Genomic DNA, 24,678 nt, shown 5'->3' on the forward strand with positions numbered 1-24,678 from the left:
TCAGGTCCAGGAATCCACCATTTGTTATTTGCAGTCTTGCTTGGTTCTTGCAATAACTCTAGTCACGACTTGTAGTGTGTCCCAAGGAAACTTGCAGTAATCCTGCTTTCCTGGGCTCTGGGGTTGGGTATTTTAATTACCTTTACTGTATTCTTACTCTCCCAGCGATTCTCTACACACTACACTTGTCTAGGGAGGAATTCGTGATTCGCATTTCACTTTCTTAGTATATGGTTTGTGTTGCCCCTAGACCTATTTTCTCCCATTGTACTCTATAGCATTTCCTATTGTTTGCAATATCCTGTGTCTAATTACTTACCTTATTTTTGGTGTCTAGTGTGTATATTGTGTATAATACCTCCAGAAGGAGTATTGCCTCTAAGATATTTTTGGCCTTGTGTCACCCAAATAAACCATCTTTATTTTTGGTAACACTGAGTATTGTCTTTACTTGTGTATAAGTACTGTGTAACTATAAGTGGCATTGCAGGAGCTTTGCATGTCTTCTAGTTCAGCCTAAGCTGCTCTGCTATAGCTACCTCTATCAGCCCAAGCTGCTAGAACACTACTACATTTCACTAATAAGGGATAACTGGACCTGGTGTAAGGTGTAGGTACCCAAGGTACCCACTACAAACCAGGCCAGCCTCCTACACTGGCAGAGAATACACATCCTCTTTCTGCTGTATCTGTATAAAAGTGGGAGCTGTAGACCGGCACTCGCCGCACCAACTTATGGTGAAAAACTTTCAAAACTCCAATCAAATTCGTGCTAATGACTGCATTTACCATGATGCCTCGGGGTCACAAATGCTGGAATGGAAGACAGGGTGCTCCCAACAATTTTGACTGTTGTAATTAAGGCTCCCGTGAGCCTCTGAGCTGACGAGCTCGGTTGAAGCACCTGTACGCCTTCTTGAGTGGTACTTAAACCTGTGAATACTTTAAAGGCGGCATTTCAAGCAACCCCGCCAGCTACACGTTGCTCTTCGCTGATGACGGCCAAATAGCCAGAAACACGTGTCCGAAGATACGGCACTCGCCGCACCAACTTATGGTGAAAAACTTTCAAAACTCCAATCAAATTTGTGCTAATGACTGCATTTACCATGATGCCTCGGGGTCACAAATGCTGGAATGGAAGACAGGGTGCTCCCCATTTTGACTGTTGGAGCTGTAGACCTACTTGTTTTTCCTCTTCCAAATTCTTTCTGCCTAAAGAAAGGGTGCTCTGCATAAAACCTGGAGGACTGCTATGCAACCAAAGCTGATGTCTGCCTGACAGCCAGTTTCCCGGAGGAGAGGGGACAATAACACTTGGAGTCTGGTCTGAAGGAAGGTCCTGCAGCTCCTGGAAGTGCCCTGTCTCAAAGAAGTGGGAAGGCATAGGGAGTAAACCAGACATACTGGCGGACTGTCTGCCGTGATGAACAAGAAGCAGTTGACCCCGGTGCTGAGGGTCTGTCCATCAGAGACTCAAGACAGCATGACTTGTATACTCCCGGATCGGAGCCTGCGACCCTTATAGGGGCAGGGAATCTGCAACACTTGCCAGAAGTGTGCTTGAGCACATCACTCTGTCGAAACATACCTTCTAGTTCATGGTACTTGCCCACAGTGTTCCCCAACAGACTTGAGGGTTACTAGCCCAACTCACATTTCTGAACTATGTCTGAACAGACGGCACTGCTGAAGCTGACACTGCTAGCTCACAGCACTTTCCTTCCTCTTTTCAACCCTATTTGCAGCTACCCGAGGCACTGCCCTGTAGTGTACCTAATCAGCTGCATCACCATTCCTTGACCTGAAAAGCGCCTTGAAGCAGCCAAAATGCTGCCAGCCGAATCATCACACAAAGTGGGCTGAATCATCGCCTGACCCTGGAACCTGTCTAGCTCACCATCCAGAGCATGTGGCTTCGGAGATGCGCCACCACTGAAGGAGACTCCCCTCTGCTAAACTCCAACCTCCGGCTTTCCGCCGACTCACCCTGTGACTGGAAGACTGCAGTGCTGAGAATACAGCTTGCAACCTTGACAGCAACCACTGCCTGACTTCTCCGCAAGGTCTCATGCATCTGCTTCTGGTATGGGAGTGGAGTAGCAATACACTTGTGGTTGGCGTGTCTTCCTCCAGCAGATGGAGAATGAGAACTGAAGTGTGCTGAGAACTGGTTGATGGCCGCCCGTGAGCACTCACATTTGGTGAGAAAACCAAGACTGAGTGCACAGCTCTGCACAGCATTTATACTTGAGACCTGCCACAGATGTATCCTAACTAGAGGAGAATGTTGGTCAGAGGGTGAGAATCGGGGGCACCATTGCCTGTAGGCACAGTAGCCATGTGCTAGAGACTCATAGCACCTGCATCTTGTGTGTAGTACTGTATTTTGAAGTGTATTAAAGCGCTTTCTTCTTATAACGTCAGGCATTGGATTGGGATGGCACATTAGGGGTAAACACTCCAATTTGCTTCCCTGGGGGCAAATAGGCTGGGCCTTTAGAGATGGGAGCAAGACCCGATCACTTTTGTATTGTATAACTAGAAAAAAAAATCCCTGGTGTCTAGTGACCTCTCTGCCACCCCTGCTCTCGCGGGTAGAGTAGATTTTGGAAATCCCCAATCTACCCCAATGGGGGGGCAAAGAGACGGTTGAGTCTGTTAGGGGTGAGGGTGTGACCTGATGCCAGGGCACAGCAGACACCACCCTATTCACTTTTTTGTTTAAATACCCTGCTGTCTGGAATCAGATTTAGGTCAAATTTCAATTTACCTCCCCAAGGGGACAGAAAGACTGTAGTGGCCCTTCGTGGTTGGGGAAGAAATTGCTCATGCCTGGGCCATGGCTCTCATTGCATTTCAGTTATCTTGTAGTGTACTGGGTTGATCCCGTACTCTGGGGTCGCCTTTCTGTGGCGAATCCTTATCAGGGATCCACTATCTGGACGTACCTCTTCCATGGTGATTAATGCTCGGTGGGGGGCTACTCAGAGCACCAATCATAGTTAAAGCAGCCGGAGGCTAAGGACTCTTGCTGCTTTTATTTTCTGCATTTGTGACATCAGCACACCTTGTGCACTGATAGCCGTACGGACTGATAGTGAAAAACAATCTTAGGCTGCAAGAGAAACTTTCTCTCGCAGCCAGTTCGAGGTATTAAAAGCAACAAGAAGGATTTTCTGTCGGAGAATGAGACGTCACAGAACAGTTAATTTCCTATAAATATTGCAAGTTAAAGCCTTTGAATAGCAAAGTTGTAACCTTCAGTATGAGTTGGATGATAATTCGAGGTCTTCTGCCTGATTTTAAGCAGCAGCAAATAGCAAAGATGCTTGATATAATCTCAGCCACTAGTGATTGTTTGGGGCAGTATTCCAGTCCTTCGTTTTTTTCCCCACTGTGCCACTCCAGGAAAGGTCAAGCCATATGCAAATTAGTCTTGGTCCTGCTCCAGTGGGAAAAGCACTGCCTGGCCAGGTCCCTAAAAGTGGGGAACAAGTAACCCCAGAACGGTTTTGGCCTACACAAGCCTCATCGGTGAGGTATCGCTTGAGTTTATTCCTATATACCACTGTAGAAAGAGAACACCTGCATGCTTATCTGTCTTAGTCTGCAGAACTCCAGCTGTACCTCAGTGATGAGGCCTTAGTAGGACGAAACTGGTTTGGGGTTGCTTTTGTTCCCATCTGAAGGGAAACCTGATTGTAAATGCGCTTTACAGTTGTTCTGTTAAAATGACTTCAACTCTGTGTGATGGTACATGTCCACCTTCCCTGCTACCCTCCCTTTTCTTTTAAAAGTCATTTACAACTTTTCTTCAGAAGCTTGTGGTCTTATCATTCATAGAGATACATTCTTGCTTTATGAGGCAGCCCTTATCATGCAGCATGAATTTAAATTTGAATTCCTCTCTTTTGAGGCACGTGTCCTGCACTCAGGGCTACCCATAAATAATTGAATGCCACAATTGTTTTAATCTGAAATGAACGCATTAAACATTATTAGTTTGCTGTCCCCACCTCTCGTAAGCTAAATAGAGAAAGTTAACTGTAACAGGCATCACATGTTCATGTTTTAAATTGCCGAGCAGAGTTGTCAGTATAGATTGCTGTTCTCAAAGGTTTTTTCTTGTTTTCAAAATACTATAAGCTTTCTCCCCTTAACTAGGCAATAAATAATAAACCCGGCCTTCAGTGGTAGAGTTAGAAGGAGATGAATCTTCTAATACAACTTGTGATATAATAGTCTTAATGCATGGCTGAAGGGGCTGGCTCATGATGCTAAGTTCCTGTCATAACTGCAATGGTTCTCCATTAAGTGTATCTTCCTTAATAGTCTTAAACATTTATTATCTTTTGGATGGATCTAGATTCCTTGCTTAGCCGTAACTATTCTTTGTTCAAGATGTTCAGGAAACCACTGAAAAGGCCTATGACAGAGGACTAGGATTATATAAATGTATGTCACATCTGCTTTTTTTTTTTTTTGACAGGTCCATGGCAAATATTTCCGTCCTTTTTGGACAGGTAGGTGTGTTGTTAAAGTATGCTAAGATGCAGAACGTATTGATGATAAATCTCCATTTCTTACTGTCTCTAGATGGATTACCAGTTACTTTGATGCATTGAATTATAAAAACATGTTTTTGGGTCCCATAGGACAATTGGTGGATACATTAATTTGTTAAAAAAGCCAAAATGATCAAATACTCTGTGAGCACATATATCCCTAAAATCTAACGGCTTTGAATAGTAGCTGTGGTAACTGAAGACTATTTCTACCCAGAACCTCCATGTTTTAGTTTTTTTGTGGGTTAATCTGTGCCTAGAGAAACTCAGTTGAAAGGAATTGGTACCTAGGGTTCACTTTCTGTAATTTGTAAAATGTGTATAATGTGGAGTTATAATCTTTCATTTTTAGAAGATTGTTTGCATCTACTCTAACAGAAAGATCTGGCCTTCATTTGCTTTACCTTGATTATTGACAAATTTTAGCAGTCCCAGGCAAGCCTCCTGCTCTTCTATGACCCCATTTTTATGCAGAAGAGTCTAATAATCACGCAAGACAATTTCTTTGTGTTGCTGTTCTCACTACCTATCACCTTTGTCTCTCATGCATTGGTTAATCGCATTTTTATTTACTGCTTCCATATCCAGGCAGAATTCATTTTCTTACCTGCCTCCCACTGTATTGTCCTGTTCTGCCCTTCCTCTGTCTCTGTTTCCTGCCTTCTCCCTGTCTCGGTTTCCCTTTCCCACTTTCAATCAATCAATCAATCATTAAATTTATAAAGCGCGCTATGTACCCGTTAGGGTTTCAAGGCGCTGAGGGGGGGCAGCTGCTATTGGTCGAAGAGCCAGGTCTTGAGGAGTCTCTTGAAGGTAAGGAGGTCCTGGGTCTGGCGCAGGGGGGTCGGAGGAAGTTCCAGGTCTTGGCGGCGAGGTAGGAGAAGGATCTGCCGCCGGAGGTCTTGCGTTGGAATCGGGGAACGATGGCGAGGGCGAGGTTGGCAGAGCGGAGTTGGCGGGAGGGGACGTAGAAGTTGAGTCTGTTGTTCAGGTAGGCGGGTCCGGCGTTGTGTAGTGCTTTGTGCGCGTGGGTGAGGAGTTTAAAGGTGATCCTCTTGTCCACTGGGAGCCAGTGGAGGTCCTTCAGGTGGTGGGAGATGTGGCATCGGCATGGTATGTCGAGGATCAGGTGGGCGGATGCGTTCTGGATGCGTTGGAGTTGTTGGATGTCTTTTGCTGGGATGCCTGTGTAGAGTGCGTTGCCGTAGTCAAGTCTGCTACTGACGAGGGCCTGGGTCACCGTTATTCTGGTTTCCGTCGGGATCCACTTGTACATTCTACGGAGCATGCGAAGGGTGTTGAAGCAGGAGGAGGAGACTGCGTTGACCTGTTTCTGGCAGGTGCGTTTGGAGGTGATCAGTTCGTCTGTGAACCAGGCTGCTTTTTTCTTTTCTTGGTTGACGGTGGGCCTCTTGAGTGGTGCGAGGGTGTTGGCGCAGTTGAGTATCCACTGTTGGAGGTTGATGGCGGCGGAGTCCGGGTCGGTAGGGTCGGTCGGCGGGTTCTTGGCGAGGGTGCTGGTTAGTTGGTCCTCGGTGACTTTGCCCCAGCGGCGGTGCGGCAGTAGTGGGGTGCAGTGGTGTTCGGTGTGTTTCTTGAATGTGAAGTGGACGCAGTGGTGGTCGGTCCAGTGGAGTTCGGTGGTGTGGCGGAAGGAGATGTGGTTGCTTGCAGTGAAGAGTGGGTCTAGAGTGTGACCGGCGATGTGGGTGGGTGTGTTGACCAGTTGTCTGAGTCCGAGGTTGGAGAGGTTGGTGGCCAGTGATGCGGTGTTGGCGTCGTTGTTGTTCTCCAGGTGGAAGTTGAGGTCTCCAAGGAGGATGTAGTCCATTGAGGCGAGGGCGTGGGTGCTTGCGATGTCGGAAATGGTGTCACTGAAGGGGGCTCTTGGTCCTGGAGGTCGGTATATGAGAGTTACTCTGAGGGTAGTGTTGGGGTCCGTGTGGATCTGGAAGTGAAGGTGTTCAGCTGTCTTGAGGGTGTCGTCCGTGTGGGTGTGGATCTTGAGGGTAGATTTGTGGACGATGGCTATTCCTCCACCAATTCCGTTGGTGCGATCTCTTCTGGTGATCTTGTAGCCGTCAGGGATGGCGATGGCGATGTCTGGGGCCGAGGAGTCGTTCCACCAGCTTTTAGCCTGCTTTCTGTCCCCTATGTCTCTTCACCCAACCTGCTTCAATCTGAGTAGCTTCATCCTTCTGATTCCTTTTATTGTGTTTCTTGTCCCTATCTCACCTGTCTCTGTTGTTCCTTGTCCTATCTCCTTGCCCCTAACCTTTTATCCTGATTATATCTTTTCGACATGCACAACTTGTTGGTGGTTTTTACATTTAGGGAAATGAGAAGTGGAAACAAACCTTTTTAATGTGAGCCAGTGAAGCATGAATTTCACTTCCATTTGACCATAGGGAATTGATTTTGATATGCCCTTCGGAAAGAATTTAAATACCTACTTGTTTGTTTGTTAATGATTGTATTGTTAAATGATCAAATAGCAGAGATAAACAGTGTCACTGTCACAGTGCCTCCATAGGTTAATGACATGTTATGAGCTATAAATCAATGTTAGCATAACAGAACAACATTCAAACCCTCCACTGTTCATGCAGAAATAAAGTTTATCACTCTTTTAAGGGGCTCCATTTAGATGTGATTTAGGTTTCTTACCTTTTGAAAGTTGGTTAAAACACACTGAGTGGATGATGGTAAGACAGAACGAAAATGTGTTGAATAAAAGTTTAGAAACTGGTGAAGCTCAATAGGGAACAGCTACCAGCCAGTAAGGTACAGGGAAGGAGTGAATATTCATCTGTCCATAAAAGAGGACTTCGGGGTTACTTCATTTCCAACTTGGACTTGAAAACACCCTTTAGTTTACTTTCAGATAGCTATGAATTATTAAACGTCTTCAGCAAAGACATGCTACATAAATTATTCTGTAAACTCTTCTTTAATGTGAGGACATAAAAGTATATTATTGACGGCACTGGCTACTAACAAAGTTCAGAAAACAACTTTTAGTGGCATCTATTGTAATTGACGCCTCTTCTATAATATATACCGTGCCCTATGGGTATGAGACAGTTGTAGACATAGTTTTCCTAAATGACATAGTATGCTCCTTTTAAATGCCAAGTATATATGGTTGAATAGTGCATGCAGACGGTTTGCTTTCAATTTGAAACTGTGTCAAATTCTTCCTATTTGGAGACACTCCAGGAAGGATAACTATGACGTGGTGGGGGTGCGGGAGATGAGATAATTGAAAGGAGGAGATAGATTGGTTAGGGTATGAAAAAAATGGCCATTTTTGAAGCATCAAACTTGATGCAGCAGTACGAAATATTTTGTATGGTATAGCAACTAGCACTGCCTGAGACCATTACCACATAAAGGTCATGCTTTCAAAGATACAAGGAACTATAGAAGCAGGATGGTTAAAGTATAAATGGAAACACAGTGAGATTAGGAAAGGCTGTTGGAAAACCAGACACACAATTGCTAATTTGTAAAGCAAGAATATCAAGTGTTTATTAGATGTGTTGGTGAAAGAAGGGCTTGCAAGGGTGAGAATGTGAGTGTGGGCGAGAAAAGAAAAATGGGTAGAAATGCATTGAGGAATAGCCACATTCCGAGGGATGCCCCCCTCGAAGCCTACATGGGAGGATGTGACTGAACTGGGGAACCTTCCTAAGTTGTCCAACTGGCAGCAGGTGGGAGGTCATCGCGATGTGCTTTTTGCATGTCGCAAACAGCGAAATTCGCTGTTTGCAACGTGCAAAATGTTTGGTACATTTGGACCTTAATCTCTTGAGGAAACTCCACGTGCGCTGAAAATCAACACACAGCCTGCCGGAAACGACGCACAGCCTGCCTTGCGGTGATAAAATCGCTGCACAGTCAAACCGGAACTATGTAGCCTGACTTCCTGAGTGAAGATTTGATGCAGTGCCTGCATTGCAGGTGGAAATTCGACACACAGCTGAACCGGAACGAAGCACAGCTGAACCAGTACTACGCAGCCCAACTTCCCGAGTGAAGAATCGATGCAGCGCCTGCCTTGCAACAGAAAATTTGACGCATCGCCTACCGGATTGACGCAGCGTTTGTGACTTCTTCCCGCATGCATAGGATTTCCACGCATCATCCCTGGGCGTAAAAAAGATCCCCGCATTGCAGTGAGGAACCAAGCCTTCATGCCGAAAAAAGACGCATATCCCTTTGCAGCGTGGAAGGAATCGATGCATTGTCTGTGCAGTGCTGGAAAATATGATGTATACCCTATTTTTCCACGCATCTCGTCCTCTGTGGTCTCCGTGCGTTATGTTTGACGCAAACCAGGTACTTTCTGAAACCAAGAGACAACTGTTGATTTCTTAGATTTAAGGCTCTTTTTAATCTTGCAAAAGTGATATCTCAACTTGTGCTTATTGAATGTTTATCGTTATGACCTTAATTTCACCAGATAAATATCTTATATTTTTGTAAACATGTGTGGGGTTTTCACTGTGTTACTGTATGATTTATTGCACAAATACTTTATCCATGCCTTCTAAGTTAAGTCTGACTGCTCAGTGCCAAGCTACCATAGGGTGCCCACAGGATAATTTGGATTGTGTGTGACTTACACTGACTAGGATCGTGGTTCCTATTTGGAAAAGGGTGTATAACTCTGCCAACTAGAGACCCCATTTCTAACAATTAGCTTATCCACAATTGGCATATTTAATTTACTTATAAATCCCTAGTAAAGTACACTACTTCTGCCCAGGGCCTGTAAATTAAATGCTAGTGGTGGGCCTGCAGCACTGATTGTGCCACCCATTTCAGTAGCCCTTTACACATGTCTCACTCCTGCCACCGCTGTGTCTGTGTGTGCAGTTTTAAACTGGCATGTTTAATCTGGCACGTTAACCCTATTGCCAGGCCGAAACCTTCCATTTTAATACACAAGTCACCCCTAATGTAGGCCCGGGACAACCCCAAGAGCAGGGTGCAGTGCATTTAAAAAGTTATACTTTTAAGTTTTACATGTTCAGGTATTGAAACACTCTTAAATTAGTTTTTCACTACTGCAAGTCCTACCTCTACTATTGGCTAACATTTGGAATTGCACTATTACATTTTTATAAGTGTAATTTCCAATTGGGAAGAGAGGGGACCCCCATGTTTTGTGTTAGTGGAGTCACAATTTAAAATCACAACCGATGGTGAAGTCAGATTTTAAATTGCAATTCTGAAAATGCCACTTTTAGAAAGTTGGCATTTTCTTACCTTAAATCATCTAGTGCCTTTTGTGGGTCCCTGAATACATGTCTGGGTGGGTGACAGCTGGGTGACAGCTGGGCTCTTGTGCATTCCCTCTAGACAGCCAACCATAAAGGGAGCTTAGGTGTGTCTGATGGCCCATCAGTATTCTGATGGCCCATCCTGAGCAGGATGAGAGGGTGGAGCTGAAACTTGCAGCTAAATGGGCTGTGTCCTGATCCCACACAAAGGGCTGCATAACCCCCCTTCAGTGAGTCTGGAGCCAGGGCAGGAAAGGACGGGACTCTGTGCACTTCAAAGGCCTCTCATTCAAGTCTCCCCCACATCAAAGGCACACCTGAGCAAGAACTGGACTACTGACCCCATCAAATCAGTACACTTCTGGACTTGAGGACATGCTGCCAGGAAGAAGGACTCCTGTGCTGCAGAAGGGACTGTCACTCTGCTGGACTCTATTAAGTGTCCTGCTCTGCTGTGCCTGCCCAGCTGCCCTCCTTGCCTGGGAGTGAGAAGGACTGGACCTGCATCTCTACATCCCCAGAACCAACATGACTTCACGGGCTTGCTTGCTTGCCTACTATTCTGAAGTCTCAGTGACATCAAAGGCTTCACTTTACCCCGCAGCAGCACCTGGTCTTTGCTTGCTGCGAGCCTTGTCCTGCCAAGTTGTGCCCTTCCAACCCAGGGCACTTAGAAGTTGGTATAAAGTGCTACAACTACCAAACCTGATGCATCTCGACGTCTATGCATCAGTGCTGCCGCTGAGGACAATTACATTTTATTGAGCCGTTGCATGGCTCAATAACACCTACATTGACAAGGAACTGCCACATCTCGGATTGCGCTGCTCGGAACCGATGCATCACCTCCATCCAGCGGAATCTACACAGATGCATTGCCTTTTCTGTTCCACGCTTTGGGCCCCGTCAGTAGCGAAACAAGGTACTTTTTCAGCGGGACAAGATTGGTCCCTGTATCTGACTTGTGCTTCATCGCGGTCAGCCTGACGTTTCAGATTTTGCCCCGTCTAGTGCGATCAGATAGCACCAGTTGGTGCTTTATGCTTTTTAGCACTATATTGCATTTTAACCTTTAAAAATTAATATCTCGACTTCTACGTATTGGATTTTTGTTGTTTTGGTCTTCTTTTGTACATTAAATTATGCTCTGTTTTTCTAACCAGCTTTGGTATATTTTTGTGTGGTGCTTTCACTGTTTTACTGTTTTACTGTTTTAAGTGTTGTACAAATACTTTACACATTGCCTCCTAAGTTAAGCCTGTCTTCTCTGTGCCAAGCTACCAGAGGGTGAGCACAGGTTAGTTTATGGTGTGTAACTGACTTACCCCGACTAAGATTGTGGTCCCTACTTGGGCAGGGTACATACCTCTTCCAGCTAGAGACCTAATTTCTAACATCCTCTATTTTCGAGATCGGATCCTTCTTCTGATTCACTGATAGTTTCTGCCAAGACGAAATCTCACACTGTTGCACCTTCATCCACTGTTGCTCCTGACAAGGAGAGTAAACATATGTATTAATTGGGAATAAAAGTGTGTGGAACAGCTGCTACTAGCATGAACACTGCAAGTTCAACTGCCTTCTTAGGCCAATATGACAGATCTCTGTGGGACTCTCTGCAAAGATGCTCTGAAAAGCTGGCAAAGGAAGACAGACAGGATTTCCAGAAGATCTTACACAAGGGCATGATGTTTTGAAATCTGGTCATAAGGGCACTAGCAGACCATTCTCAGCTTTGTGCCCATCGGTATTGACATGCAGATTCTCTCAGACGCAGTGCTAAATTGAGGCGTATAGGCCTGAAAGCAGAAGCTCACCAAAGAATTATGAATCCTCCTTTTTTGAGTAATTCAGTTCTTGTATCTCATGTGGATGATGAGATAGTCCACATGAAAGCCAAACGGGACAAACTAAAATTTGTAGGTCTAAAAATGAATATAGAAGATGCTAAAAGCTTTATGATAGATGGATTTCCCACAGAGGATCCAAGTTTCTCATTGGCAGCCTCAACAGAAACAACAACTGCAGCAAAGGCAGATTTATAATTCCAGAAGTCACTCTAGGGTAGAAGTGGCCAACAAACATTGGTTGCTGCAGGGAAACCCACAAAAAACAATGAGGTCTTCCTTCCTTTCACTCTGTCAGTCACTCTGGTGCATGGACGCATTTCAGATCATCTCCAAGTGTGGCAAAAAATAACAAAAGACAAGTGAATCTTGAATATTGTTCATAATGGAAATTCTCTCAAGTTCTTATCTCCTCCAACTACCGTTCCACCAAAGAGTTCCACTTATTATTATCATGACTTGCTTTGCAAAGAAGTGAACACTGTACCTCGAAAGGATGAGCTGGAGGAAGTACCTTGTTACTAAAATGGAACTGGAAGTGGGGTGTAAAAGAAAGGTCAATAACAAGAATTCAGACCCATTTTAGAGCTATGACTAATAAAGGGAGATTCGGGATATTGGGCTTGCACCAGATCGACCCACAATTGCATCATGGAGATTGGATGTGTGAGATAGCTCTTCAAGATACATATTTCCACATTCCAATCCTATGGAAACACAGTAAGCTTCTAAGATTTGTGGTAGGGAAACATCACTTCCTGTTGAAAATTTGTCCTGTCAGCCTTAAGTCCGTTCCTCACACCTTTTCAAAGTGCATAGCGATGGTAGCAACTTACTTACGAAAATGAAGTCTACACTTATCTATGTGATTGGTTAATAAAGGCATCATCTGCAGAGACACTAAGGAAACATTCTTATTCTTATATGGCAGCAAACATCTTGCGGAACCTGGGGTTAAAAATAAACTTTTGAAAGTCAACAGTTTATCCAGTACAATGGATTCATAATTTGGTAGTGACCCTAGACACCTTTGTCGCCAAGGTGTTTCCTTCAGAGGAGAGACTCAGATCTATCCTGCAGAAATGTCACAGTATGAAACACACACACAACCAACAGCACGTCAAATCCCCTCATTAATGGGATTGATTGTATCATGCACTTTTCTAACACTGAATGCCAGACTCTACATGAGAATGATACAACAGCACCTGGAAGATCAAAGGAACCTAAAATCAGGAAGTTGGGAGAACAAGTTAATGTCATCTACCCATTCCCTTGGTAGTGCAAAGCAACTCATCTTCTGAAAAGAGTTCCCTTTCACCTGAACATTCCTTCTCAGACTATTGTAACATATGCATCTCTTCTCTGATGAAGTGCTCACATAGAACATCTACCAGCACTGAGATCATGGACAGAAAAGGAGAAAATTAGAAATGGGGTCTGTAGTTGTCAGTGGTTTGCACGCTGTCCAAGTAGGGACCCTGATTCTAGTCATGGTAAGGGAGTCCTACAGCTAAGATAACCATTGCTCACCCCCTTGGTAGCTTTGGTAGCTTGGCACAAGCAGCCCGACTTACCTCAGAGGCAATGTGTAAAGTATTTGTGTACACACACACAGTAACACAGGGAAAACACCACAAAAGTACTCCATAAGAGTTTAGAAAAATAGCCAATATTCATCTGAGTAAAGCAAGACCAAAACGAAAAAAAAATCCAACATACAGAAGTAAAGATAGGAAGTTTCAAAGATTAACTGTAGTATAGTGCTTAGAAAACAATAGCTTCAACTGGGAGTATCATAGCGTCTTGGCGGGGTCCTTCCCAACAGTCCGACACCACTTGTGAGGGAGTGCAGGCCAGTCACTGGTTGGGATGGAACCCAAGTACAGTACCTTGGAAAATGATGAGGAAACAAAGACGTTGCTCAGAGTCGGGGAGGTGAGGCGTTGCTGGAGCCGGTGGGGTGTTGCTGGAGCCGTTGAGGTGTTGGTTTCTAGCTGCTACCGGGGAGGTGAGGCATCAGTTGCTTACTGCTAGGCAGGGGAGGCGTTGGTTCCTTATGGTTGCAGGAGAGGTGATGTGGCATCTGTGGCAAGGCGTCTGTTCCTTTCAATCTGGCGGGGTTGATGAATCCATCAGGCTAAGATGCAAGACGTTGACTTTGCGGTGCCCCAAACATACCACAGGGCCACAGGTGCTGCAGCAGAGTTGGGTGTCCCAGAAGTCAGGGACACAGCACTTGGGACTCGCACTGTGGCTGGGCTTTGGGGGCGCTGCAGCGGCATCGGGCCTGTGTTGAGGGTCACGGTCATGCATTCGGCAGGGAACACAGCTCCTGTGCAGGCAGAGGTGCTAATTCAGAGAGGGGTGCCGGTTCTGAAGTACCATTAGAGTCGATGTGCTTAGTTTCTTCTTAGTTGCACCAGAGATCACTTCCAAGGGCCCAGGAACTGTATTTGGCACCACTTGGCAAGCCATGACTCTAAGCAAGAGAGCCCAGGCCTTGGCAGGTGAAGTCTTTGATGGCCCTGAGACTTCTTAACAGGAGGCAAGCTCAGTTCAAGCCCTTATAGAACCTTGGAAAGAAGGATGTAGAAAGCAAAGTCCAGTCCTTTCACTCCCATGACAAAAGCAGCAAGCAGCAGGCCAGCACAACAAAGCAACAGGCAGAGTGGCAGTCCTTTCTACAGCATCCAGCTCTCCTTCCTGGCAGAATGTCCTCAGTCCAGAAGTGTTCTAACTCTGTGGTGTCAGATGTCCAGTACTTATACCCATTTCTGTCTCTGAAGTGGGCAAACTTCAACTAGCAGTCTTTGTAGTGCACAAAACCCTCTCTATGCTTGCCCTGGCCCTAGATACACTCCAGGGGGTTGGAGACTGCTTTGTGGGAGGACAGGCACAGCCCTATTCAGGTGCATGTATCAGCTCCTCCCACCACTCTAGCTCAGGAAGACCCATTAGGAAATGCATGGCACACCCCTGCTCCCTTTGTGTGACTGTCTAGAGTGAGTAAGTAAATAATGTTATTAAATTGCATAGTTACTTGAAACCTTTACCATAAAACAACAGCATAAAACACGATGTACAAATCTGTTTGAGACCAAGTTGAAGCCACAAAGTAAGCACACTAATTAAAACCCCAAAACACAAACAGCCATGCTCCCATAGTCATTATTGTCGAGCTGTTAATACCTGTGTCAGGACACAAATCCCAGAGTTATTTAAAATAGGGTAACACAAGTTCAAACATTAGATAAAATCTACTACATAATCATACTACACACCCGCGACTAGCAGAAGCAAATTTCTTCGAGGTAAGCAGACAGTCTAGGACAGCACCTCCCTAAGGTCGCCCTGGTGGCAAAGTGCAGAGAGGGGCACGTTCTGCTGTGTTGAGAGGTGTGTCGGGGTAGGTAGGCCTGGAGCGACTTTTCTCCTACAGTGCCCTTTGAGCAAGCTTAAAGTGTGAAGTGCATAAGAGCAGAAAAATGTGGCTGGGGAGGTCTGAAGTGACCACCCGCTCATGGTGACTTGACCAAGCGCCCCCTGCCAGAATGGTAACAGTAGTGCACGCATGATGCACTGTTCTCCTTTCATAGTAACGTGTGCCAAATGAGCCCCCACCCCATGGCCACGAGACTGAACGTGAAGTAGAAAACAGCACCCTCCCAACGGGACCGCAGAACTCTGAGCCAGGTGACAGTTCATCTGGGGTGCATTTTCCTCATTAATTAATCAATAATGACCGATGCTTGTATGGTGGGGCCAGACACAGAATGCTGAGACCATTTTTTTCCTGCCTTCAAAATAAATTTGACAAAGTGGCAGTTCAACTCAGGATCCCTGGATCGAAGCAGGCCAGTTCTGCCTGCATTCGTGTGTGAATGCCCCTTTGGTTAAACAGACACTTCAGTAGCAGACTCCTTTTCTTTGTCAAAGCAGTGCAGGTAGCAGACTAGATGAAACAAGTTGCCTTCCACCCCGATCGCACAGTGGCACTTGCTTGAAAGACACTCCCATAACCAAGGTGGAATGTGTGGGGGAGCAACCCTAGCCAGTACCGTAGAAACTGCTCCTTGCCAAAAGTTGAGTACCCGGTACTAAAGCATTTCAGCGGCGTGAGAGGCTTATAGTTATTTAGCATCATCCAGCCATTGGCTCTACGCACCAGTGAGGACTTATCATCAGCAAGCAAGGAGATTTTTAAGGATTTACAGACAAGCTTTTTGAATGCATGGTGGTTTGTGGGTGTCTCCCAAAGCTATTTGAGCCCAGTGAATACCAGAGATTCCAGGAAATACACCCTTGCCAAGGACGTATCTTTATCCTGCAGTTCCCTCCATAGAAGATGGTTCAATGTGTTGGACTTCATTTCTCTGATCTTGTTCCAGCAAATTACATAAGCTCCCCTTCTGGCCAGGGATTATTTAAGCAGCCCAAGCGCAAAGCAAATCTGTTCTTGCGAAGTGAAGCACAGGAGTGAGAAGATAATTCTGTAACAGCGAGCCATTAGGTTATCCAGGACTCTGGCATCATGGCCGCTAAATAGCTTGCTGATTATTGGAATCAGTTTTGCTTGCACTACGCAAAGGAAGGGCATCACGGATGGCCCTGCCATTTTCCTTTTTATGTTTTTCTATGTGACAGCTAGGCCCTTCCTTTTAATTGCTTCTTTTTGGGCAGACAAAGAGCATTTTTGTCAATTATGACCCCCAGGTACATGTACTCGTTTGTGTTTTTTAACCCGGTTAGCTCCTGAAAACCATTTCGGAACTCAGGTCAGAAAAAATAGGCGGAAGAAGGCAAAACGTTTGGGGATAGCACTGCAAAAACAGCTACGTCCAACAGAGAAATTCTACTGCATTCACTGTTGGTGTACAGAGCTGTTCATCTAGCTCTGAAATCATTTCAACCCTCATTCATAACGAAAACACTTCTTGTTCTGAAGGACAACAGATCTAGAATGTTCTACCTGAACAAGCAGGTAGGAAAATGCTTGAGGCAATTGGCTGTGAAAACTTCAGGCTATTTGGAAATAGTTGTTGGCAAGGACTCTAACGATTATAACAGTCCCATCTGCCAGGCATTCGAAACATGCAAGCAGATACCCTAAGTCATTTTATACAAGAAAATCCCAACTGGATCCTCAATGACAAAGTACTCATAATGTCTTCAAAGCCTCAGGTCATCTTGAAATAGATTTTTTTGCAGAGGCAAACAATTAAAAATGCCTAAAGGTTGCCTCAATAAATTCCAACCATATAACAGAGGAAATGCCCTTTTGATCAATTGGGCCGGAAATTTGTTATATACTTTTCCTCCTATACCTCTGATTCTAACAGAGTTGATCAAACTATGTTGTTTCAAAGCAAGAATGTTTCTAACAGCCTTGCAATAGCTGCAGCAATTGTGGTTCACGGATCCTCATCTCCTATCAGAGGGACCACACATGAAGTTGCTGTGCAGACCGGACATACTGTACAGATCCTACACCCTAACCTACTTAGTGATTTGAATCCTTAATATATGCAATATGGAAATTTTGGTCTTCTACAAGATTGTATAAACATCTTGAAAGACCCGAAAAGGCCCTCCACAAGGTCAGCAGATGCTTTCAAGTGAAAGAGATGATGCATCTGATGTATTCACTATAACCATAACCTTGTAACGTGCTAAGAGGTGGTGATATCTCCTATCATTTGCATCTGGCAAGATTTAGTTGTATTGTAAAAGTTCATGTTGCAGCAACTATTGCCTATAGGAAATCTCCTTCACAAACCTCTTTATCTAAAATAACTGTAGTGAATTATTTCTTAGAAGTAATTTAAATGTTTTTCCTCTGATTCGCGACTCTTCTTTCCCATGGGAATTGACCACAGCACTTTCATAACTCATTGATCCTCACTGTGAACCTATATACAAAGTGACTTAGCACATGGAAGACAGTCTTCCTTGTAGCCATTACATCTGTGTGAGAGTCGGCGAAATTCCAGCATATGCTCAAAAGAGCCTTATGCAGTTTTTATAAGAACTGGGTTGTATTGAGAACTAATTCTTACTTTCTTCCAAAGGTAGTGTCAGATTTTCATGTGAATCAGACAATTTCTTTACTAACTGTTTTCCCAAATCTGGCGGAAGACACACTCCATTCATTGAAGGTCAAGAGTGTATTAAAATTATACCTTGATAAGACAAAAGAGATCCTATAAACTGACCACCTTTTTGTGAACTATGGTCCTCATAGGACCAGTTTATCTACTTCAAAGGAAAGGCTCTTGTCTCTTGTATCACTTTCTGTTCCCAATAACCAAATAAATCTCTCTCTAGCAAGTCTAAAGATCAATCAACTAGGGGAATAACTGTGTCTTTGCTGCTACTAAGACATTTACTAATTTTGGAAATATGTAAAGCCGCTACATGGACATTAATACATACATATTTCAATAAGGAATATTTTGGAGTAGATATGGAAACTGTTCTGGATTTTTTTTTCCTTGTCTGCAGTTTTATGTAGTTAGATGAGGTTGCTGTAACTATTGATGAGGATTCCCTGGAAGAAAGGGAAACTTTTTTTTATTTCAAAAGGTTTTATTAAGATTTTCAAGAGGTAAATCACGAAGTGAAGGATATAACAGAAAGGAAAGGGGTTACGACATCTCAATGTTGTAAATGGCTTCTTGCATACAGTATTGACAAGTACAGCATGATAGATGTTCTTATGCATAAATACCTTATCACCTTCTGCAAAATAAAGTTAAGAGTGGCCATTGTTGATGTTTGACATGTGTACACAAGACCAGACGACAATGAGAACCATGGAAAATGTAACAAGTGCATAACATTTGTGTGAAGCAATAGCCTCCTGAAGTGAAAGAAGAGAAGAATACTGGCAAAGGAATCTAGTTTCGCCAGATTTAAAAAAAAAAAAAAATTTAGTGTAAGGGCTCGAAGCAGGGCATCGAAAATAATGGAAAAAATAAAGTAAAAATAGAAAATATTGAAATGGTTTGGTAGGGTTAAATGAGGTCTAGCTGAAATATTGCACGAGTAGGGATGCGGGGTAGATTTATCTAAAAGCTACCAAACACACTGACAAGCAAGGAAGGAGGTCTGATAACTGAACCAGTTGAAGAGGTTGCATCAACCATAATTGTAGTTTAATCTTAATTTCATATAGGAAATTCTTTTTTTTTTATTGCTCCATAAAAATAAAGTGTTTTTGACAATAAAGAAAAAAAAATATTAGAGAAAGTGTATGAGTAACATACTTGAAATATAGTTTAGCATGTGATCATCATTTTAATTGTTCGATTCTGCCACCAGATATAGTTGTGGGACCAAGCTTCTAGTAAGCCTTTTATTTTTTTCAAGGTCTTTGTTTCATTGTATCTGACCTAGATTAAGAGATCACTTGTAAACTAGACACCAAGATACTTAATAAAAATAGGTTGCCAGTGGAGGCCAAAATTGCCTCTACATGAAGGGAGACAATGTATATTTATGGGGAGACCTTCAGTTTTGTCTTATTGAGGGTGTAGCCCATTCCTCAGAAAATGTTGGTTGATTATTGAATGTTGTTGGGGACCACCCCTTCCAGCTCTTAGCCTCGCCCCCCACCCTGTACTTGACTCTCCTACCCATGGGCCCCACCTAGATATATGCACCATGGTGTTTGCTATTATGAATTGTAACTCGCAGTGCTGCTTCAAAAGTATTTCTTCCATGTGAATGATGATGTACTGCTTTGGTGTCACAGAGCGTACTTCCTGTACTGAAGCTTAAGTAGAGGATTTTATTTTTTTGGATGGGAAACGTTGTTTGCGAATGATTGAATTGATTGCCACAGGAAGTTACTTAGGACCAAGTTACACAAACTTAAGTAAGAACCGTGTCACAAAACGTCAATTAACCATTTGTTTAAAATTAGTTCTATTTCATGAATGGTCAAAGAATATGTTTATAACTATTTAATCACATTTTCTAATATTTTTATTATTGACCTCTTAGCTTTAGAAGTCTTTGAGCAAAGAAACCTTGTTCATGAATTTTGAATTTAGGTCTTTAGTGTTTATGTTTTGTTTTCCTTTAAGATTGCACATGTAACACTAATTTTAGGAGTCCTCCAGTATTTAGGCATGCTGAAATGTCAACTCCTGACCACTGTTGCTAGCGCTGGTGCATCAACTGGACACTGAGGGTAGCCCCTCCACCTTCCCTCTACTCATCCCAGAGTTGCAAACGAAGTGTTCCCACGAGAGCTCTCCCTCCCCACCTCCAGAAAGCTTTGCTAGTCTCACCACTCAAGCCCAACAGACTCCACTGACCCATCCTCATTTTGCCCTATTACAGTTTTGGCAATGAGTTATAAAATTCTGAGCAAAATACTAGCTGCCCGAATTCAACCAGCGCTTCCTCATTTGATCTATCAGGATCAAAATGACTTTGTGCCGGGCCTTTACACTTCTAATATACAGAGATTATTCCAGATCCTTGCAAGATACCATTGGCCCTGGGCAGCAGCCTTAGTTTTAAATCTGGAGAAAGTGTCTGATTTGTTGAATATCTCTTTGAGGTCCTGGCCGAGTTTAGAATCAGAGCCCGCACCATCTGTATGATCTGCCTGTTGTACGCGGCCCCCACCGTCTGTGTTCATCTGGGAAACCTAATTTCTAAGCCTTACCGGTTGGCAGGGGCACGTGTCAGGGGTTTCCCCCCTCACCCCCCGCCCCTTCTCTTTGCGCTTGCGGTGGAGCCGCTGGTGGCCTATGCTTAGAGGCTGGCACCACTTGGGGCATTTCTCTACCATATACAGCAAACAGTGTTTCCCTATATGCGGACGCAGTCTTGTTCTACATCAGGGACACTGAGGCGAATTCCTCCCCAATTTCTGACCTCCTTTCAACCTTTGTAGAACTGTCCTGCCTCCAGATAACTTGGCCTAAATTATGCATCGGTGGACCATCGTATGCTGGGAGCTATCATCCTTCCGCTGCCCAGAGATACGGTTCTATCATGAAGACCACAACCTATTGGATAGCTGCGTTAAAGAGGCGGTGAGGTATATCCACTCGCAACCACAATCCTCATCTGGGTAAGGCACAAGTAATCCTTAAATTAACCCCCTGTTAGCTTGGCAGAGAGCAGTCAGGCTTACACCTAGAGGCAATGTGTAAAGTATTTGTGCAGCACTTTAAACAGTAATACGGTGTAAACACCACATTAAAAAACCTGCCCCAGGTTAGAAAAATAGAGCAACATTTAATAAATAAAACAAGACTAAAACAACAAAAATCCAATCAGCAGAATTGGGGTTATGATTTTGTAACACATTAAGTGAATATAGCGTCCAAAAGCAAAAAGCGCCAACTTTGGTAGGCGTGCCCAAATATGGACAGTGAGCATTGCGGTTCCTTGAAGAGTGGCACGTGGAGTCCTAAGCCTTTAAGATTACGTGCTGCACCACAGACTGCTGCTCATTGTCAGAGTATCTTCCGGATTGGCAGCTTCTGGGTTCTCTTACGTGCTTTCTCCTGGTTGCATCCATGTGAAGGTCTTCTGTGTTCCTGACTTTCTGGCACTCCAGGGATTGTCACGTCCATTCTGTTGTTTGGTGTCGGGTCGTGTTGGGTTTATGTGCTGCATGGAGGATTCTTCCTGCTCACTGCAACTTAAGGAAAGAGACAACAATTAAAACCGGCACTGTTCTTCTTGGGGTAGCGCACCAGCAAGTGCAATGTATGAACTAATACTTATCTGATTTGTATTTGTACTTAAACATCTTTTGTTCAGAGATGTTGTTCTGAAATTAAAAAGACATATTAACTATCAATGTACATAATGTTCAAGACGTTTTACAGAACTCTTTGAAAATTATTGATTTGCTGAACTTCATATACAACACTATCCGGTGGGTGTATGTACTTGGGCTTGAACGTTATAGTCATTATTAGGCTGTTTGTTATGAAATTTAATGCACAAGTGTATGCATCTTATCTACTGATTTGTAGATCTGTTTGTTTCTTTCTACTGAACGTCTAGCTTAAAGCACATCAACCACTGAGCAGTTTAGGTATGCATCCTTTTCTAACTGACAATAAGCAGTTTTAGTTTTTTTCTAGTAACACACATACTGTCTTTTTGTGTTACAGGAGAGCAGCAATTTTTGGCACTCAATATTGTATGTAGACGAAGGAGAAGATTTGTCAGGTACTTATCTTACATTTCGAGTCAGCATAGGTAGTAGATGTCACATCAAAGTTTTGGTGTTGTTTGGTTTCAGGAGGAGAGCACAAGAATTCAGAGGCCATAGAAAAGTAGCATTCTAGAGTGGAGACAGCTTGTCTTCTCCCATCTCCTTTTCCCAGTGGGTTAAGTCAGACTTTGACTTGGTTAGGTCTTCTTGTCCAGCAGGGAAGTTGGGAGCATTCTTCACAACTCATTTCACTCCTGCAAAAAGAATACAGGTGAGAGCCTGACTTGATCTGGTCGTGCTGGACTGAGTCAAAGTCAAATGTTTGGGCTGACTGCGATGGAGCGTGGGTCAGATACAGTCTCAGATTAGTCCTTCTCAAGTTTTGCGTCAAGAGTCCCGTTTGCATTTCAGTGGGCAGCAAGGGGCAACGAGAGCATCACAGCAGGCTGTCGATGTGGCACGAAGAGCCAGCTAGGCACTGTGGACGGGAGGGCTGGAGCTTCTCGTTCAGAGTCCCACGTGGGAGGTCGATGCTGCAGTACAAAGAGATGGACTGCCAGCACTTTGCCCTGATTTCAGGTGTGAATGGTGTGGTCTCAGTGCAAATGGGCTGGGTTGCACTCAGAAAGGGCCCAAAAGCTTGATTTTTAGTTCCCTGCGAGCCACACCAATGTCTAGGACCTGAGAAGCACCACTTGGGGGTCAGGACTGCGCTGTAGCTGGGTCCAGGGGCTGGTTCAGGATGTTGGGAAACCTTTTACATCCCTGAGGCACAGATTAGGAGGCCAGCAGACTAGCCTTAGGAGTCACTTTGGGGTCCTGGGTTCAAGATGAAGTTGCAGGTCCAGTTCTCCTTCCCCAGTCTAGATGGCAGCAGGTCAGCAGGGTAGCAGTTCCTTTAGAACAGCAGTCCAACAGAGTGGCAGTCCTTTCAGCACAGCAGTCCTTCTTCCTGGCAGAGCAACCACAGGTACAGAAGTGTCCTTAAGACTTGATGTCTAAGCTCTAGTATTTATTCACAGTTGTGTCTTTGAAGTGGGGAGAAGCTTCTAGAGGCATGTCTTTGAAGTGCACAAATGCCCTGCCTTCCTGGGCCCAGACCTATTGCAGGGGTATGCAGCCCTTTAAGTGTAATTGGGGCTAGGACAAGCTCCTCCCACCCATCCTGCCAGTGATGGCCCATCCAGCCCCGCCTAAGCTCCCCCATTGTGTGTGGCTGTCTAGGAGGAATACATAAAGCCCAACTGTCAACCACACCCAGTCACAGGCTGCAGGCACAAAATGGCTAAGGCAAGAAAATGCCAACTTTCTAAAAGTGGCATTTTCAGAATTGCAGTTCAAAATCTGAGTTCACCATAAATTACAATTTTAAATTATGATTCCAGAGATACCAAACGTGAACTGGTTAACTCTTCCCATTTGGAAATTACACTTATAAAATGCAAAAAGGCAACTCCAATCATGTTATTGGTACCACTTGGGGGAATGGGTTCTAATATGATTTATCAGCAAGGTGTATGGACTCCAGCAGATGGAAATATATGATTGCAAGTCATAACTCATTGCCTTTTGTGAATTACCACTCCACTCCCAAGATACCCTGATGTAAATGGACATTTGTTTCATAATTCTTATTATTATGAATTTTATTATTAAAAATTACAACAATAGTGAATTTGATTATATAAATTGAGAATATTTATAAAAGTAAGTATGGTTATGTTAGGTACACCGAGTAAAATGTATACATTCTTAAAAATAATTTATTTTTCCAGAGCTGGTGGTGAATGACTCTGTAGTATCATGAAGAAGACTGAACTAAGCACATCCTGTCCCTCTGATCCTCAGTGTATAATTCATTTATGGTCAAATATCCAAATTGGAGTTACGCTGACAAGCTTGCAGGACTACTCATCATGGAAAACTTTGTTAGAGGCAACTCAAATAAAGAATCACATTCTACTGTTAGACATTGTGTGAAATGTGCAAAGCAACATGGTTCCTCAAGTATTTTACCACAGGAAGTGCAGGAGCCTGTTTACTATGAAGAGGGATTTACAAACTATTAATCGAAAAGCTGAAACAAGCGTCAATGATGATGCTGGGATGAGTGAGTGCACAAGTAAATGCTTAAAGAGAAGACCATCATTAAAGTTAAACATGTATGCTGAAGAATGTATATTTTGTGGAAAGATAAAATGCTACAAGGGAAAATCAATGCGTGAGAAATTAATCAAGGCCATGGAGCTTAGAGTTGACAAAAGGCTTCGAGAGTGTGCAACCATTACTTGTGATTCAAAGATCTTAGCAGTTTGTAGTAAGGACATAGTGGCTGTAGAAGCTAATTATCATGCATCTTGTTATAGGAACTATGCAAGGGTTTCAGCAAAGGGGGAAGATCATGCATCTAGATTTCAAACTGATGATCACTACAAAAATAGGAGAGATGAAGCATATGATGAACTATTTCAATACATTAAATCTGTGATTATTCCTAACAAAGAGGTAATACGTGTGACAACTCTTTCTGAAAGGCTTGAAACCCTCATGAAACGCAGAAAAATACAGGGAATAGACGAATCAACCAAGAAGCATATTTGAAGAAAATTGGACCAAGTTCAGCGACAGCCTCCACATATTCCCAGACAACCAAGGAAAATTATTGGCCCAACCTGATAATGTCATGCTACAAGAGGTTGTAAGAGAAAACCAGAGTTTGAAAAGAGAATATCAGTTTTAAAGGTTAAGGCAACAGACAAGAACAAGATCATTGATCAAACATC

General features: G+C 43.8%; 1 protein-coding gene across 1 annotated transcript in view; it reads left to right on the top strand.

Moving 5' to 3' along the window:
- ABCB8 (ATP binding cassette subfamily B member 8) overlaps positions 1-24,678 on the top strand; it is a 397,400-nt gene that overhangs the window by 265,503 nt on the left and 107,219 nt on the right. Inside the window, exon 10 of the mRNA XM_069210769.1 lies at positions 4,493-4,526. Within this exon, the coding sequence (XP_069066870.1) occupies positions 4,493-4,526 (34 nt within the window). The remainder of the gene's footprint in view (positions 1-4,492; positions 4,527-24,678) is intronic.

The sequence above is a fragment of the Pleurodeles waltl genome, chromosome 10, assembly GCF_031143425.1.
Source record: "Pleurodeles waltl isolate 20211129_DDA chromosome 10, aPleWal1.hap1.20221129, whole genome shotgun sequence".
Taxonomy (NCBI): domain Eukaryota; kingdom Metazoa; phylum Chordata; class Amphibia; order Caudata; family Salamandridae; genus Pleurodeles; species Pleurodeles waltl.